Source organism: Colossoma macropomum, unplaced genomic scaffold (assembly GCF_904425465.1).
Source record: "Colossoma macropomum unplaced genomic scaffold, Colossoma_macropomum, whole genome shotgun sequence".
Lineage (NCBI taxonomy): Eukaryota > Metazoa > Chordata > Actinopteri > Characiformes > Serrasalmidae > Colossoma > Colossoma macropomum.
In genome coordinates this window covers 38,616,270-38,632,151 of record NW_023494802.1, presented here as the reverse complement: position 1 = coordinate 38,632,151, position 15,882 = coordinate 38,616,270, and the positions used below count along the sequence as shown (strand labels likewise).

At 38.6% G+C, this 15,882-nt stretch overlaps 1 protein-coding gene across 1 annotated transcript in view; it reads left to right on the top strand.

Moving 5' to 3' along the window:
• LOC118822928 overlaps positions 1-14,821 on the top strand; it is a 44,085-nt gene extending 29,264 nt beyond the window's left edge. The window contains 10 exon segments of the mRNA XM_036592258.1: positions 2,075-2,191; positions 2,979-3,092; positions 3,471-3,528; positions 5,648-5,852; positions 7,618-9,397; positions 10,117-10,290; positions 11,869-12,042; positions 12,619-12,792; positions 13,999-14,172; positions 14,641-14,821. Of these exon segments, the coding sequence (XP_036448151.1) occupies positions 2,075-2,191; positions 2,979-3,092; positions 3,471-3,528; positions 5,648-5,852; positions 7,618-9,397; positions 10,117-10,290; positions 11,869-12,042; positions 12,619-12,792; positions 13,999-14,172; positions 14,641-14,821 (3,151 nt within the window).
• Positions 14,822-15,882: the final 1,061 nt, after the last annotated feature.

The window sequence follows — 15,882 nt, the reverse complement described above, 5'->3', positions numbered from 1 at the left end:
CCTCTTATGGCTGTCTGGTGCCACTTTTAATGTTAGTGCACATTTGATATGGTTTTCATATGTTTACATAAGGTATAAGCTATGTCAATATTAGTTTAGTGTTATTATGTTTAGTGGATAGTGTTGCTAATTTTATTTGTGGTTTTCAAAAAAACTTTGTGTATCAGTAGTTTTTGAACATTTTCAGCACATTTTACCAATACTGTAATAATATTGATGACCATGATGATTTTCATCACTATAATCATGATGGTACATTTTCATACTGTTTCATCTCTAGTTGAAAATTTGTCAAGCTATAGGTCTTCAGAAGCAGGCCTAAGAAACACTGACATTTCAAAAAGGAAGCATGATTCATCAGAAGACATTCACTTTTAGTGGACACTGCTAGGCTAATTAGCACTAGTATCTGCAAACCTGAAAGGTACGGCTTCGTTCAGCAGACAAGCTTACCTAGTATGCTTCAATTTCCAAAACAAATATTTTACACAGGTGACACAAGACCCTGAGCATGTGTTTCATTAATAAATATGATAAACATTACTTATAATGTTGGACATGCCAACGCAATCCTCTCTGGCAGTTTCACACTGAGTATGACGCATTCTTCCATGTTTGAGGCAGATTACAGCCGTCAGAGTGGGCATGGTTACGTGTTCAGAAGACCTGTTACTCCAATTCAGCTGACCAATAGAGAGTGCAGGTGAATGTTCTCTTTTTAGACCAGCCCCTGTGAAAATGTGCCAAAAGTCAGAAGCATAAGAAAGATTTCAGAAGCAAAAGATTTCTGCAAACTCAACAAATGAAAGCAAAGAATGGCAAAATACTTGTATCAAAATTAGTAAAATGAGTAGTAATCTTTTTTAGATTAATTTAGATTTTATTATTTTATTTTAAACATTTGGCACAAAATTAACTCCTTATATTTCAACCACATACATTGCTAACAGGCGTATAAACATAGGCAACATAGCCATGCAATCTCCATAAACAAATACTGGAAGGACAATGGCCCTGACATAGGGATGCCACCACTGTCATAGGATGCCGCCTTTGCCACAAGTCAGTTTGTGAAATTTCTGTCCTTTTAGATCTACCCTGATCAATTGTAATTGCAACAACAGCTCAGCCACAAAGCAGTAGACCATGCTAACTCACCAGGTCCCCTGAGTGCAGAAGCACCTAGTGTGTTAAAATTGCCTGTCGCTTACTACAGAGCTCCAAACTGCCTCTGGAAGCAACAGCACAAGAACTGTGTGTCAAGAACTTCATGAAGTGGGTTTCCATGGCTGATCAGCTGCACACAAGCCTAAGATCACTATGCGCAATGCCAAGTGTCGGCTGGAGTGGTGTAAAGCGCCACCACTGGACTCTGGATCAGTGGAAACGTGTTCTCTGGAGTAATGAATCAGCTTCTCTACCTGTCAGTCTGATGATTAATCTACGTTTGGTGGATGCCAGAAGAACACTACTTATCAGCCAACAGTAGAGTTTGGTAGAGGAGGGATGATGGGCTGGGCTGTTTTTCAGGGTTTGGGCCCCTCAGTTCCAGTGAAGGGTGATATTGATGCTGCAGCACAAAGACATTTTACACAACAATATGTTGGCAGCAGTTTGGAGAAGACCCTTTTTCTGTTCCAGTAAGACTGAGCCCCTGTGCACAAAGCGAGCTCCATAAAGACATGGTTTAACCAGTTTAGTGTCAATTTTGAGCCAGGTCCTCGCAACCAACGTCAGTGCCTGATCACACAAATGCTCTTTTGATTGAATGGGCACAAATTCCCACACACAAACTTTTAAATGATCATCAAAATTGTGAAATCTTCCTAGAAGAGTAGATAAGTATCTCCAAAATGGTCAATTTACAGGAAATGTTAAAACATTCTTTACCTTTAATATAAATTAATGTAATAAGATTTCACTCTAACTGACTTTGGAGCATTTTTATTGGTCTTGTAAAGGGCAGCTGTTGTGCTTAAATGATGTAGAAAACAAAACATCTGAAAAAATTGGAGATGTGTTCTTTTTTTTTGGACATTGACAATGTTTAATATTAACAACATCTTTGTCCTAGAATGATGAAATGGAAAAGATCAGACTCACCTAAACCCAGCTGTGAGTCCATGAAGACTGACCAGTCAATGGGCCTTCCATATCACTTCAGAAAGAGAGACAGTTCTACTGCCAGGAGGTAAGGATGATGTAAGAAATGTAACACTGCACAGTAAAAATGTTCTAACTCCAGTCCTGAAGTGCACATTTTTAATAGTCGATTTCAAAGTAAATAAACATTTATGTAACACTGTATGTAATATGTATCATAGGGCACAAAGTCTGAGAGCACTAGTCAAAAGGCTTTTATTTTGCATTCTTCTCTAATTTAGTACAAAGCGTTTTATCACAAATTATGTTATCAGCATACCAATCTGAGTGAAAGTAAAATTTTGTAATTTTAACATGAATTTTAGAATATATTAGTATTTGATGGTGTGTCCTTGTGCTTTAGTGACAACATGCACTCGAGCTGACACAACCCTTATAATTAACCATGACAAAAACCTCTGATCGGCAGATCAGATCCACCTGAGAGTCTGAACACGAGCTGCAAATTAGCTTCCATTTATATATTTTACTACAAATAGTGCAGAATCTTCAAAATTTCATTTAATTTGACATATTTTTACTTTGTTTTCATTTTTTAAATTTCTACACCTTTCTATTGTTTGTAAAAAACATTTAGAATCCACAGTAACTCCATTCTTGATGTGCAGTTTGCTAATAGTTGATTCATAATTAGACCAGCAATAAATTAATGCTATATTACATTTTCAGTAGTGATTTGTATACCTACATATCACTTGATGCTAAAAAATATAATATATTTTTTAGCATCGGTTATATAGTTATATATAAAATGCATATGTGTTTTTCAGCATTTATGGCCATAACAATACATTTTCTTTAACGGTGTGTTTTAGTGTGAGTCGGAGTGAAAGATCAGACTCACCTAAACCCAGCTGTGTTTCCATGAAGAGTGACACGTCAGTGGACCCTCCAATCACCTTCAGAGAGAGAGACAGCCCTTCTGAGAGGTAGCTCGCCCATCCATGTACATGAAATTGGGTTAAAAAAGGGGGATTTTGAATTTAAATCTTAATGAGATAACATTTATTCATAATCTGCTGAATTCAGCTGTTTTGATATTTTATTTGGTGAGTCCAAGTTCAGATCTGTGGACCATCAACATCCTCAACAAGCTGTTACAGACCTGCTGCTCACACCATTCTGTAACTGGAATTTAACTGGATTAGATTTTGTTTAAGACTAAGGTTAGGATTAGGGCCAGAGTGAGGGTTAGGATTAGGTTTTGTGTGGAGATTTATACTTGGAAAGGGGAAAAACGATAATGGTTATGCTTACACTTTTTATTTATATATTTGTATTGTTTTTTCTGTATATTCCTGAATAAGTGTCCAAACGGAGAAATCAAAAAGGTCCAGCACAAATCAACTAGACTCCATTTTCAAGGTGCGTGAGTGTGTGAATACCATACATTCTGATGAAATGTTTTCCACTATCCACTTTTAGGAGGAATTTAGACATGACTTGAGATGTGTGACTCAGTAAAATCAAAAAAGAACACCAATGATTCAGACGTTGACTCGGACCTGAGACCTAAAGAAGAAGAAATGTGGAGAGGCATTTAACTGCAGACAGGATTTCTATACAGTCAGTTACTTGTCATGTGAATAGATTCATTTCCTGCCATAAATTTGACACACAGCAACGTCATCAAATGTCTGTTGTTACTGAGCTTACACTCGGCTTATTTTATTTCGGAAGACAAACTAAGCATTAGAATTCATGTTCACCTCCATAACCTAGAAATAAATGAAACATAAACAGTATCAGTAGCACTCACTCAGCACTTAAGTTTCAGTCTTACTAGATAAACTTACCAGGTGCAATGAAAATTTTCCTTATGGTTGTTAAACAAAAGAAACAGAGCTTTAAACTAGAGGTCAACATGGGACTGTTTTTTTAGTCTTGCTCCCGTGAGATTTCATCCTGGTCCCACAGAAAATCAGAATAATTTTTCCTGCTCCCACCCGCAACCGAAACGATTTGTCCCACTCCAGCCTGTGCAGACCCACGTACATCCAATATCTTACACAGTCTATTCACAAATACGTTATCCTCTGCTGAAATAACATGGCACTCACGGTCATCAGGCTCATTATAATTTTACCAAACGCCATTTATACCCAGTAAACACAAAGCAGGACTGAAGTCTCTGCTGTCTCTGTAACACTTGATTCACACATGCTGCCTTTTCGTGCTATGAGTGATGAGGCAGCACGAATGCACTGGTCTCTCATACATACAGCGTTTGTGCTGCGTAGCAGAGCAGCGAAACAATTATACAGACAGAGGTATAAATGGTCACATCAGTCACTCTGCTCAATAAAAATATAATGTATAAATGTACACAGTATATTTGTTTGTAGGCAAAACTATCAAGCCTGGTAGACCAACCAGGAAATCTGACTGCAGCACAGAATGTTTAACTGATTATGAATTACATAAAAATCACCTTTTTATATTGTCTTCTGTTTAATGTTCATTGATTTTCATAGCGTATTTCAACGTGTTTAGCTGCGTGACGTGCGCAGCATGCAGAAAAAATGTCCATGCCGCTTTGCATGCACAGCCTGTTTGAAAGCGCTGACCACTTAACATGGGTGTCAAAATGAAAAGCAAGACTTTCCGGGTCGCTGTCACCATGCAGACGCAGTATGTGTGAATCAAGCCTATGAGAATTAGTGTGTGTTCACGTGATTGGTTGATCGAAATTGACTTTACTCATTTTAACTCTTTTACTGTTATATTGTTTGGATATATGATTTAGTTCTACTTTATTTAGGCTCTTCATTAATTTGCCGGATTTCTCTACATGCGTGCTTCCGCCCACTCCCATATGAAGGGGTCTGATTTCCGCCCGGGTCCCATGAGCAACATTGAAAATTAGTCCTGTGCCGCAAGATATTGTGGCGGGTCCCGAGGGTCCTGCGGGAATCCGCGGTAATGCAGACCACTACTTTGTGTGACTTTAACAGCTTCCGCAAGACTGAAGTTGACTTCAAAAGTACTATGAAAATTCCTCTCATGTAGTTGCACTACTGTTTGTGTATACCATTATGTTTGTTATGGTTATCCATGTGCCATGGATTTAGTAATTTATTTGGAAGGGTAAAAAATTATAATAATATTCAGCCATACTAACATGCTGCATTAAAAGGCTATATTACTGTTACCATCATTGTTGGCGTTCACTGTTGAAATGGACTTAAAATAGCTGAAGAATGAATGCTGACTTATTTAAGACTGAATTGACTTGGGATTTGAATCGAAACTCAACTGTCTTGACTTGGGACTTGACTCGGGACTTGAGTGTCAAAACTACTTTTTATTTTCAGCTTAGTGACTTGTTCCCACCTCTGATTTTAGTTAATCAGATTGATTTGTAGTTTAACCTGTGGCATTGGACACTCTGAACTGTCCATCATATGACTATAATTATAAAATAATTTTTCTCTGTAAGATAATTGTGTTTTTATAGTTTTCTTTTGACTTTTTTTCTATTCAGGATTTGGAGCTCAAAGTGATCTTTCTGGTGAAGAAAGAGCTGAAGAGGTTCAAGAAGCTGCTGAGTGCAGATTACCCAGCATGCTCTGAAAGAGAGGTGGAGGATGAGGAGGATCACAGCAGTTTTAAAGAGAGGGTGCTGAAGATCACACTGAACCTCCTGAGGAACATGAAGCAGATAGACCTCGCTAACACACTACAGAGCAGTAAGAGCTGTGGGCGTGGCTTTATTACATCACTGTAACTTTAGAGGAAGAACACCGATCCTCACTTATCACACTTCTCAGATTAAGAGAGCTGATCTAGGATCAGTTTTTACCTTTCACATCCTAATGAGTGCAGTTATATGGACAACTGAGGGAATAGTATATCAGTAATTAAGTGCCCATAATGATCATGTTTCTCCAGATTGTCCTGTGTTCTGTTTGGGTCTTCAGGTTTGTTAATGGTTTGTTCATGATTCCGCTGATTGTCTCCAAAAGTCTTGATGTTAATGTTCCCTTTTACCTTTAACTGTTCTAACCATAATTGTATTATCATTATTATCATATCAAATTATTAAACATGTATTTAATTGAAAGTAGTACAAAGATATTCTTGCTTAATAGAGGATTTCAACTGCTTAACAGTTCAGGGTCTCCTTTGTTGTATTTTTCATTTCATAATGCACCAAATGTTTTCAGTGGTGTCAAGTCTGGACGGCAGGGAGGCCAGTTTAGCACCCGGACTCTTTTACTACAGAGCCATGCTGCTGTAATATGTGCAGAATGTTGTTTGGCACTGTCTTAGTAAAATAAGCAAGGCTATCTCCGAAAAAGACGTCGTCTGGATGGCAGCATATGTTGCTCCAAAACCTGTATTTATCATTCAGAATTAATGATGTCTTCACAGATGTGCAAGTCACCAATGCCATGTGCTCTAATGCACCCCTATATCATCACAGATGCTGACTTTCTAAGGCGTGTTCATGAAGAGAAGTAGTCAATGAGCTGCTGAACAGAATTAGTATTTTTCAACAGCTGTAAAATTAACCATGACATTTTGCACGTTTTTTCAGATGATAAACTCTGCCTAGTAGTCATTTGTGCAGACTGCTCCTTTACTTCTTTCTCAACTAATTTGAGAGCTTGGAAATAATTACACACATGTTGGCAGCATTATCAATGTCTTCCATATATACCAGGTCTGCCACTGTATTATTGCAACTAGTCAAATGCTCTCATGAAAAGTCAAAGGATCTTCTTTGAAGGTACAAATGCTTTGAGGCAGTAGGGAGTCTTTATTGTTTAACAAAACATTATGTAGTATTCTGTCATAATACATTACAGTAAACAAAGTCTCTGTAACAGTTGCAGCAAGTGCATCACCACATCTACATCTTCACCATCAGTGGTAAAGTTAGCAGACTTTTCTATTGTTATAATCTTTGTTTTCTTTAACTTTCCTCATAAGGGCCATCTGGTCTTCCTGATTTTCCACTATGAATGTCATGTCATTTGCATATTGAAGGTTATTGCTGTTTCTTCCATCAACCTCTTATTATATGCTCAGTGTAGAGGTGAACAAGTATAGTGATAGTATACAACATTGTCTAAATTCTTTGCCAATGTGGAGTGACTGTCCATTTTTTGTCATGACTGTTTATGTTAATCAGCGTAGAGCAGAATGAAGAGATGCTGCGATGTATCCACTTCCCTGAGAGCATTCCATAATTTTACGTGGTCAGCACAGTTAACGGTTTTCCTGTAGTAGATTAATTAGTTCAGTACTCTCATACATTACATATGCACTCTGTAACTATCATTGACTCATAATGATGTTTACAGACTTTAAGCTTGTCAAATATCAGTTCATATTGCCAAATATAGGAGACTAATTAGGAGTGTACCGAGGTGTCAATGAATAATGAATGTGATATTGTGTTTAACTGTGCTACAATCTAATATATCAAATTCTTTCTGTGCTCATTAGAGCTGTCCCCTGCCTATCTGCAGAAGCTCAAATCAAAACTGATGAAGAAATGTAAAAGAATTAATGAAGGAATCTCACAGCATGGAACCCTTCTGAATGAAATCTACACAGAGCTGTACATCACAGAGGGAGGGAGTGGAGAGGTCAATAATGAACATGAGGTCAGACAGATAGAGACAGCATCCAGGAGACCAGCAACAAAGGAGAAACCCATCAAATGCAATGACCTCTTTAAAGACAAACCCATCAGAACTGGGCTGACTAAAGGAGTTGCTGGAATTGGAAAAACGATCTCTGTGCAAAAGTTCATTTTGGACTGGGCTGAAGGAAAAGCAAATCAGGACATCCACTTTATATTTCCACTTCCTTTTAGGGAGCTGAATTTGATGAAGGAGAAAAAGCTCAGTCTGATGGAGCTTCTTCACCAATTTTTCCCTGAAATAAAAGAATTAAGATCATTAGACTGTGATGCTTACAAAGTCATGTTCATCTTTGATGGTCTGGATGAGTGTCGACTTCCTCTAGATTTCCAGAACAATGAGAGTTTGTGGGATGTAACAGACTCAACCTCTATGGATGTGCTGCTGACAAATCTCATCAAGGGGAATCTACTTCCCTCTGCTCTCCTCTGGATAACCTCTCGACCAGCAGCAGCCAATCAGATCCCTCCTGAGTGTGTTGACCTGGTAACAGAGGTACGAGGGTTCAGTGACCCTCAGAAAGAGGAGTACTTCAGGAAGAGAATCAGTGACCAGAGCCTGACCAATAAAATCATCTCACACATTAAGTCCTCAAGAAGCCTCTACATCATGTGCCACATCCCAGTCTTCTGTTGGATTGCAGCCACTGTTCTAGAGAGAGTGCTGGGTGAGGCAGAGAGTGGAGAGATCCCCAAGACTCTGACTCAAATGTTCACACACTTCCTGATCTTTCAGATCAAACACAAGGACCAAAAGTACCATGGGAAATGTGACACTGATCCTCAGCAGACTAGAAAGATGATTCTAGCACTGGGAAAACTGGCTTTCCAACAGCTGGAAAAAGGAAATCTGATCTTCTATGAGGAAGACCTGAGAGAGTGTGGCATTGATGTCAGAGAAGTGTCAGTGTATTCAGGAGTTTGTACCCAGATCTTCAGAGAGGAGTTTGGGCTGCACCTAGGGAAGGTGTTCAGCTTTGTGCACCTGAGTGTTCAGGAGTTTCTGGCTGCTTTATATGCATTTCTCTCCTTCATCAGTAAAGAAGGAGCAAAACAGCAGACCACTGATCTCTCTGATATTTTCAAAAAATCAACAATGTCAGACTTCCTCAAGTCTGCAGTGGACAAGGCCTTACAGAGTGAAAATGGACACCTGGACCTTTTTCTCCGCTTCCTTCTGGGCCTTTCACTGGAGTCCAATCAGACTCTCTTACGAGGCCTACTGACACAGACAGGAAGCAGCTCTCACAGCACAGAGGAAACAGTCCAGTACATCAAGCAGAAGATCAGGGAGAATCCCTCTCCAGAGAAATCCATCAATCTGTTCCACTGTCTGAATGAACTGAATGATCATTCTTTAGTGCAGGAAGTACAAACATACCTGAGAAGAGGATATACACTTATTGATGGAGTTGGTCATCTCAGTGGAGTGAATCTCTCTCCTGCCCAGTGGTCAGCTCTGGTGTTTGTGTTGCTGAACTCAGAAGAAGAGCTGGGTGAGTTTAACCTGCGTACATATCACCCATCAGAGGATGGACTTCTGAAGCTGCTGCCAGTGATCAAAGCATCCAGAAGAGCTGTGTGAGTATTTCAGTCATTAATGTGTTACTTCACTGTTTCTTAATTTAAAGCTGGAGTAGGTGATTTTTGTAGAAATCTGTTCTATTTAAAATACATTCTTATTGTTAATAGGCATTTGTGACAGGTAGCTTTCCAAGAAATTGCAGGCAAAGGAGCTGTAATTTGTCTTGCTGTGAGGGCATTTTTAGTTTCTTGGAAACGGACATAGGGTTTGAATATCAGCTTGAAGAGAGTAGTTTAAGATTTTGCAAGATGAAATATCATTCTTAAATTACAAAAGATTAGCATCTATAAATATATTAAAAAAATCTTATCTTGACCTTGTAAGATTTTTAATGATAACTGATGATATGGAGTTTCTGTAATGTTTTATCATTTTTTTCAGGTTGTGTTACTGTAATCTCACAGAGAAAGGCTGTGCAGCTCTGGCCTCAGCTCTCAGCTCACATTCCTCAAGTCTGAAAGAACTGGACCTCAGTTACAATAACCTGCAGGATTCAGGAGTGGAGCTGCTCCCTTCTGGACTGAAGAATCCACACTGTAAACTGGAAAAAACTGAGGTAAGATCATCACTTTATCACTGTGTGTGTGTGTGTGTGTGGATTACACACACACACACACACACACACACACACACTTTCCATAGCTTTGCATGGTTTGACAGCAAAAGAGTGACAGAGAGAGAGTTTGTGTTTGTGTGTGTTACATTTCTCTCCTAGGCTTAGTTGGTGTAGTGTCACAGAGAAAAGTTGTGCAGCTCTGTCCTCAGCTCTCAGCTCAAACTCCTCAAGTCTGAGAGAACTGGATCTGAGTTATAATGAACTGCTGGATTCAGGAGTGGAGCTGCTTTCTGCTGGATTGGAGAATCCACACTGTAAACTGAAGATACTGAAGTAAGTTCATCAGTTTATCAGTGTGTGTTAAGATCACACACATGCACCACACACACACACACACACACACACAAATGCACATGGGTGTGCTAGCTACTTCTTTGATAGCCAGTTGATAGCCAGTAGCCAGTATTTTAAACAATAGCATTTAGTTGAAAATTTGCTCATGTTTGCATTCTAATCCTTTGAGGTAATGAAAGCTGTAAAATGGACACTTACTAACATAAAATCTCAAATATGATACCCATGTGTGTATCTTTATTACAAAAAATAAAGAAAACAACATAAGAGTATGTAATACATTTAGTAATGTTCTGAAAATGAATTAATCATTTTTCTTTTTCTCATAATAGTAAAAAAAGAAATTCTAACAGACTCTCTGCAATTATGCCATGCCATGACGTCATTTAGCACAATGCTGCTTTCCCCCTTGTTCAGTTGGGAGTAGGGCTGATTCATTGGTAGGAGTATGGGGAGACAAGGTTAGTTCAGTTGTAAGGATATGAGGATGGGGAGAGAGGGCTGCTGAGCCTGAAGCTGCATCTGTTGGGCCTCAGAAATATACAGTAGCTGATTATCTAATTAAAATCATTTAAAATTAAAGACAATAAACAAAGGCAAACCCTAATAAAATACAGAAAGAGTGACCTTAAACTGGTCATTGAAATAGGGAGACACAGAAAAAGCAAGATGAACAGAGAACAGGATATGCACCCAATGCCTGTCAGGTGAGACAAATATCACTTTTTTCAAAATATAAGACCATCATAGACTCTTTTCTGCCAAGATTTACTAAATCACCATCCTTCCCAAACTGACGGATACTGAAATGATGAAGCTATTACTAGGGCAAGATATTGCATGTCCAATTTCACTTTATGCTTAAATGTGTTATTGTATATGCATTTCAAAATGTATAGGTTTCTTTTAATTATTTGTCCTTATGAACTTCTCTTATTCATTTAATGACAACTCAGTTTAACATGTACTGTACAGCTTTGGTAACATAGGTCTCATGCCCAATAATGCATATTTAATTTGATTTTATTTGATTTGATGTGATAGACAGATAGAGAGACAGAGAGAGAAAGAATACAGAGAGATACTGAGAGAGAGTGAGAGAGAGAGAGAGAGAGAGAGAGAGAGAGAGAACAGACGGGAGGGATAGGGAGAGAGAGAACAGAGAGATACAGAGAGAGAAAGATAGAGAGAATGTGATAAAGATATAGATATAAAGTGAGAGTGATCAGAGAGACAAGCACAGACACAGAGAGAAAACAAAGAGGTAATGTTTAAAAAGGATATATACAGAGGGACACTCAACTCAACTCAAGAAAGAGACCTGAGACTCAAGAAGCCTCAACCAAAATTACTGGCCAGTCTGCTGCTAGATCTCTGAAACACCAGGACTGAATATGAGTGGGTGAGCTTAGTTTAGGAAGTGTAGACACAGGTATCACAACCCTAAATGCCACATGACAGCTCTGGTGGCTGGTCATGTCGCAGGTGGCCCAGACACATACATATAGACAAGATGTGTGATAACAGTGTTTTGATGTTTCATCATTTCTCTTCTAGGTTGTGTTACTGTAATCTCACAGAGAAAAGCTGTGCAGCTCTCTCCTCAGCTCTCAGCTCAAACTCCTCAAGTCTGAGAGAACTGAACCTCAGTTACAACAAACTGCAGGATTCAGGAGTGGAGCTGCTCTCTGCTGGACTGAAGAATCCACACTGTAAACTGGAGAAACTGGTGTAAGATCATTACTTTATCACTGTGTGATTATAGATCAGGTGGGAGAAAGAGACAAAAGACAGAGAGAGACAGATATGAAGGGAGAGAGAGAGGAAAAAAGACAGAGAAGATGGAAGAAGAGAGAAGATAGAAAAAAGAGACAATGAAAGAGATACAGAGAGAGAAAGAGAGATGAAGTGCAAGAGAAAAGAAACAGCAATAGGGAGAAAAAGAAGAGACAGACAGAAATTCACATAGTGATACAAATAAACATGATGGATAAGAAAAATAAAGACAGAGAGATAATAGAGAGATGGAGGAAGAGAAAGCGTTACGAAGAGGTATGTGTGATTGTGTATATGGTTCTCTGAGTATGTTTGTGTCTGTGTATATTGTGGTGTCAGCAGAAGAATAAACACAGGGGAGGCAATGACTCTGCTGCGATATGTGCTCTTTTATTGACACACCAGCACAAAGGCACACAGAGCACTGAGACTTCTTTAATAGGCTAAACAACAGTGTGTTTAACAGTGTATGTGTGTGTGTGTGTGTGTTTGTGGTATCAGTGTACTGATGTATTATCATTTCTCCCCCAGGCTGTGTAACTGTAATCTCATAGAGAAAAGCTGTGCAACTCTCTCCTCAGCTCTCACCTCAGACTCCTCAAGTCTGAGAGAACTGAATCTGAGTGTCAATGAACTACAGGATTCAGGAGTGGAGCTGCTCTCTGCTGGACTGAAGAATCCACATTGTCAGTTGCAGATACTGGTGTAAGATCATTATTTTATCACTGTGGGTGTACAGTACACACACACTTTCATAGCTCTGCATGGTTTTTTATCTCAGTAGCAGCTTTACACAGACAAGACACACTGTGACAATCCACACAAAACTCACTCTTTGTACTAAAACTCACTCTTTGTACTATATTGCAATTTTTTCTCGATTAATAAAACATTTTTAACAAATCTAAAAAAAAACTATGAGTAAACTTTTAAAATTCAGCCAGAGTAATTAATCATGTACTTTAAGGCATGCCATTCTACCCAGAAATAGAAAAATCACTTGAGAAATATTTGTTTCTATGTTTTGCTTTTTCTGCACTTAGGAAAAAGTGTGAGAATAGCGAAAAGCAACATTGCCTTGAATTGGTTAAAAATTGGTTCAAACTGAAATCAGTTTTCTGTGTTCTGTTGTTTAGTGAGTGAAAAAAGGAATTTGCTCACCTGATTGTGAGTTGTGGTGTCTGCTATAAATGTTTCATTTGTGGTGTGCGTTCTGTGGGGGATAGGCAAAAAAGTATGCCATTTTGGATAGCAAGTTACTTCTGAATGAATGAATGTTTTCAAGCATCAAGAAAAACTGGAACTCGGTTCTCAGAGACAAAGAAAGTGTTGTGTGTGTGTGTGTATTTGATGTCAGTGCTCTGATGTATTATCATTTCTCCCCCAGCATGTGCAACTGTAATTTCACAGAGGAAAGCTGTGCAGTTCTTTCCTCAGCTCTCAGCTCCGACTCCTCAAGTCTGAGAGAACTGAACCTGAGCAACAATAAACTACAGGATTCAGGAGTGGAGCTGCTCTCTGTTGGACTAAAAAATACAGACTGTAACCTGGAGAAACTGGAGTAGGTTCATCACTTTTACACTGTGTGTGTACATATACATGCACATACTAACACACGCACTTTCATTGATCAGCATGTTTTAATTCAGCCATAAGAAAGAGAGGGAGAGAGAGAAAGGAGAGAGATTTAGAGAAAGAGAAAAAGAAAGGGAGATAGAGACAGATACTGAGACAGCAAGACAGAAAAAAGACAGAGAGACGCTCAGGAAAAAAGTGCAGAGATTAGAGATGGGGACTCTGGATGTGTGTGTGTGTGTATATATGTGTATGTAAGTGTGTGTATATATATTTGTGAATGTGTGAGTGGGTGTGTGTGATGAGTGTTTTGAGGCATCATTATTTTTCTCCCAGGCTGTGTAACTGTGATCTCACAGAGAAAAGCTGTGCAGCTCTGTCCTCGGCTCTCAGCTCAAACTCCACCAGTCTGAGAAAACTGAACCTCAGCAACAATAATGTGCAGGATTCAGGAGTTGAGCTGCTGTCTTCTGGACTGAAGAATCCACTCTGTAAACTGGGGATATTGAGGTAAGATCATCACTATCACTGTGGGTGTACATTACACATACACACACATTTTCATACGTGTGCAAGGTTTATAAGTCAGCAACACTTTTAAATAGAGAAAGAAGAGTGAAAAACAGAGAGATGGAGGAAACAGAAATTGGAGACGAGTTTTGATCATATGAGATAGGTAGTTGGTAAGACTGTCATGGCAGTATACAGCAAATTGTACTGAATGTATTTCTGGTAAACCCACCTAGAAGATAAGAATAGATTTCACTCCGTAATATTCTTACATTTTGGTAAATTCTAAATCTGTTTTTCACAGTAAAGTATTATCAGCAAACACATAGAGGTCTAATGAAGGAGTTTCAAACTGAAACCAGTATTTTATGACTTTTTTATTTAGGGAAGAGAGAATCAGTATGTGTGTTTCTTTGTATGTGTGTGAGTGTGTATGTGTGTTGATCTGTGTTTTTCTTCTCTTTGCAGGCTGTGTAAATGCAGTATTACAGATGAAGGCTGTGCTGCTCTGGCTTCAGCTCTAAAATCAAACCCATCCACTCACCTAAGAGAGCTGGACTTGAAGTACAATAAACCAGGAGTGTCAGGAGTGAAGCTGCTCTCTGATCTACTGGAGAATCCACACTGTAAACTGAAGACACTACAGTGAGTTAATGTTTTATTACACACAGAAGCAGTATGTTGAATGCAAAGAATCTAGGGTGGTATATGAGTGAATAATTACATTTAGAACATGTTTTTGGGGTGTTCGATTAACAAAAAAAATGAATAAAAAAAAACAATCTGACATGAAAATGAACATATTCCAAAAAATTTAACTGTTCTATAAATGTATTTAAAAAATTGTTGAGTAACAAAACCTCTTAAGGGCTTTGTCAAAACTTGTAGTCAATGAACAAGTGATGGTCAAAACCAGAGAGGTCAACATACAAAGAAAGACAAACATAACAAAACCAGGCAACCAGATCCAAAGGGCAAAGACAAAAAGACAAACTCAAAGAATCCAAGCCAGGTCGAAAAATACAAAAGAGCAATCAAGAAAAAATGCTCAGTAGTTCTCTCAAAGCCTGGGCTTTATACTAATTCTAACTAATCACATGACCAGAAGAACAGGTGAACCAGAGTAATATTTAGGTGTGAATGATGATTGGAGCACTGTGGAGGGTCAGCAGGCAAGTGATCTCCCAGAGGATTCTGGGAAATGGAGTTAATGGACGCTTCAGAGCTGGAGGGATGCGTAACAAGTTGATTTAAAGTAAAATACTATGATTAACTGTGTATTTATATGCAATTAATATTTAAGCTCATTTCAGTCAAGATAAACTAAACATTGGATTTAATATCTAATGGGTCAAACCTTACAAATTCATTAGGAAAAAGCACTTGATTTGAAATTTTGCATGCTTTGATGAGTTAATTTGTAGTTATTTTTTCATGGAAGTTCATGAATTGGTTGGACAGGTCATAGGTGGGTTGGTATTGAATGAGCCATCGTGTCTGATGATTCTCTGCTATTCTGTGTTTTACAGCATCTAAACACCATCCAGCAAGTCTTAGTACAAACACACACACTCAGTATACAGTTGTACCATGGTATCGTGTATGTTAGGACTCTTATTGGTCAAATCAGTGAACACGGCTGCAACTCAAGACTGTGTGATCTCCCCATGACATCACTACCTGGACCTCCAGTGACCCGTTTGTGTCATT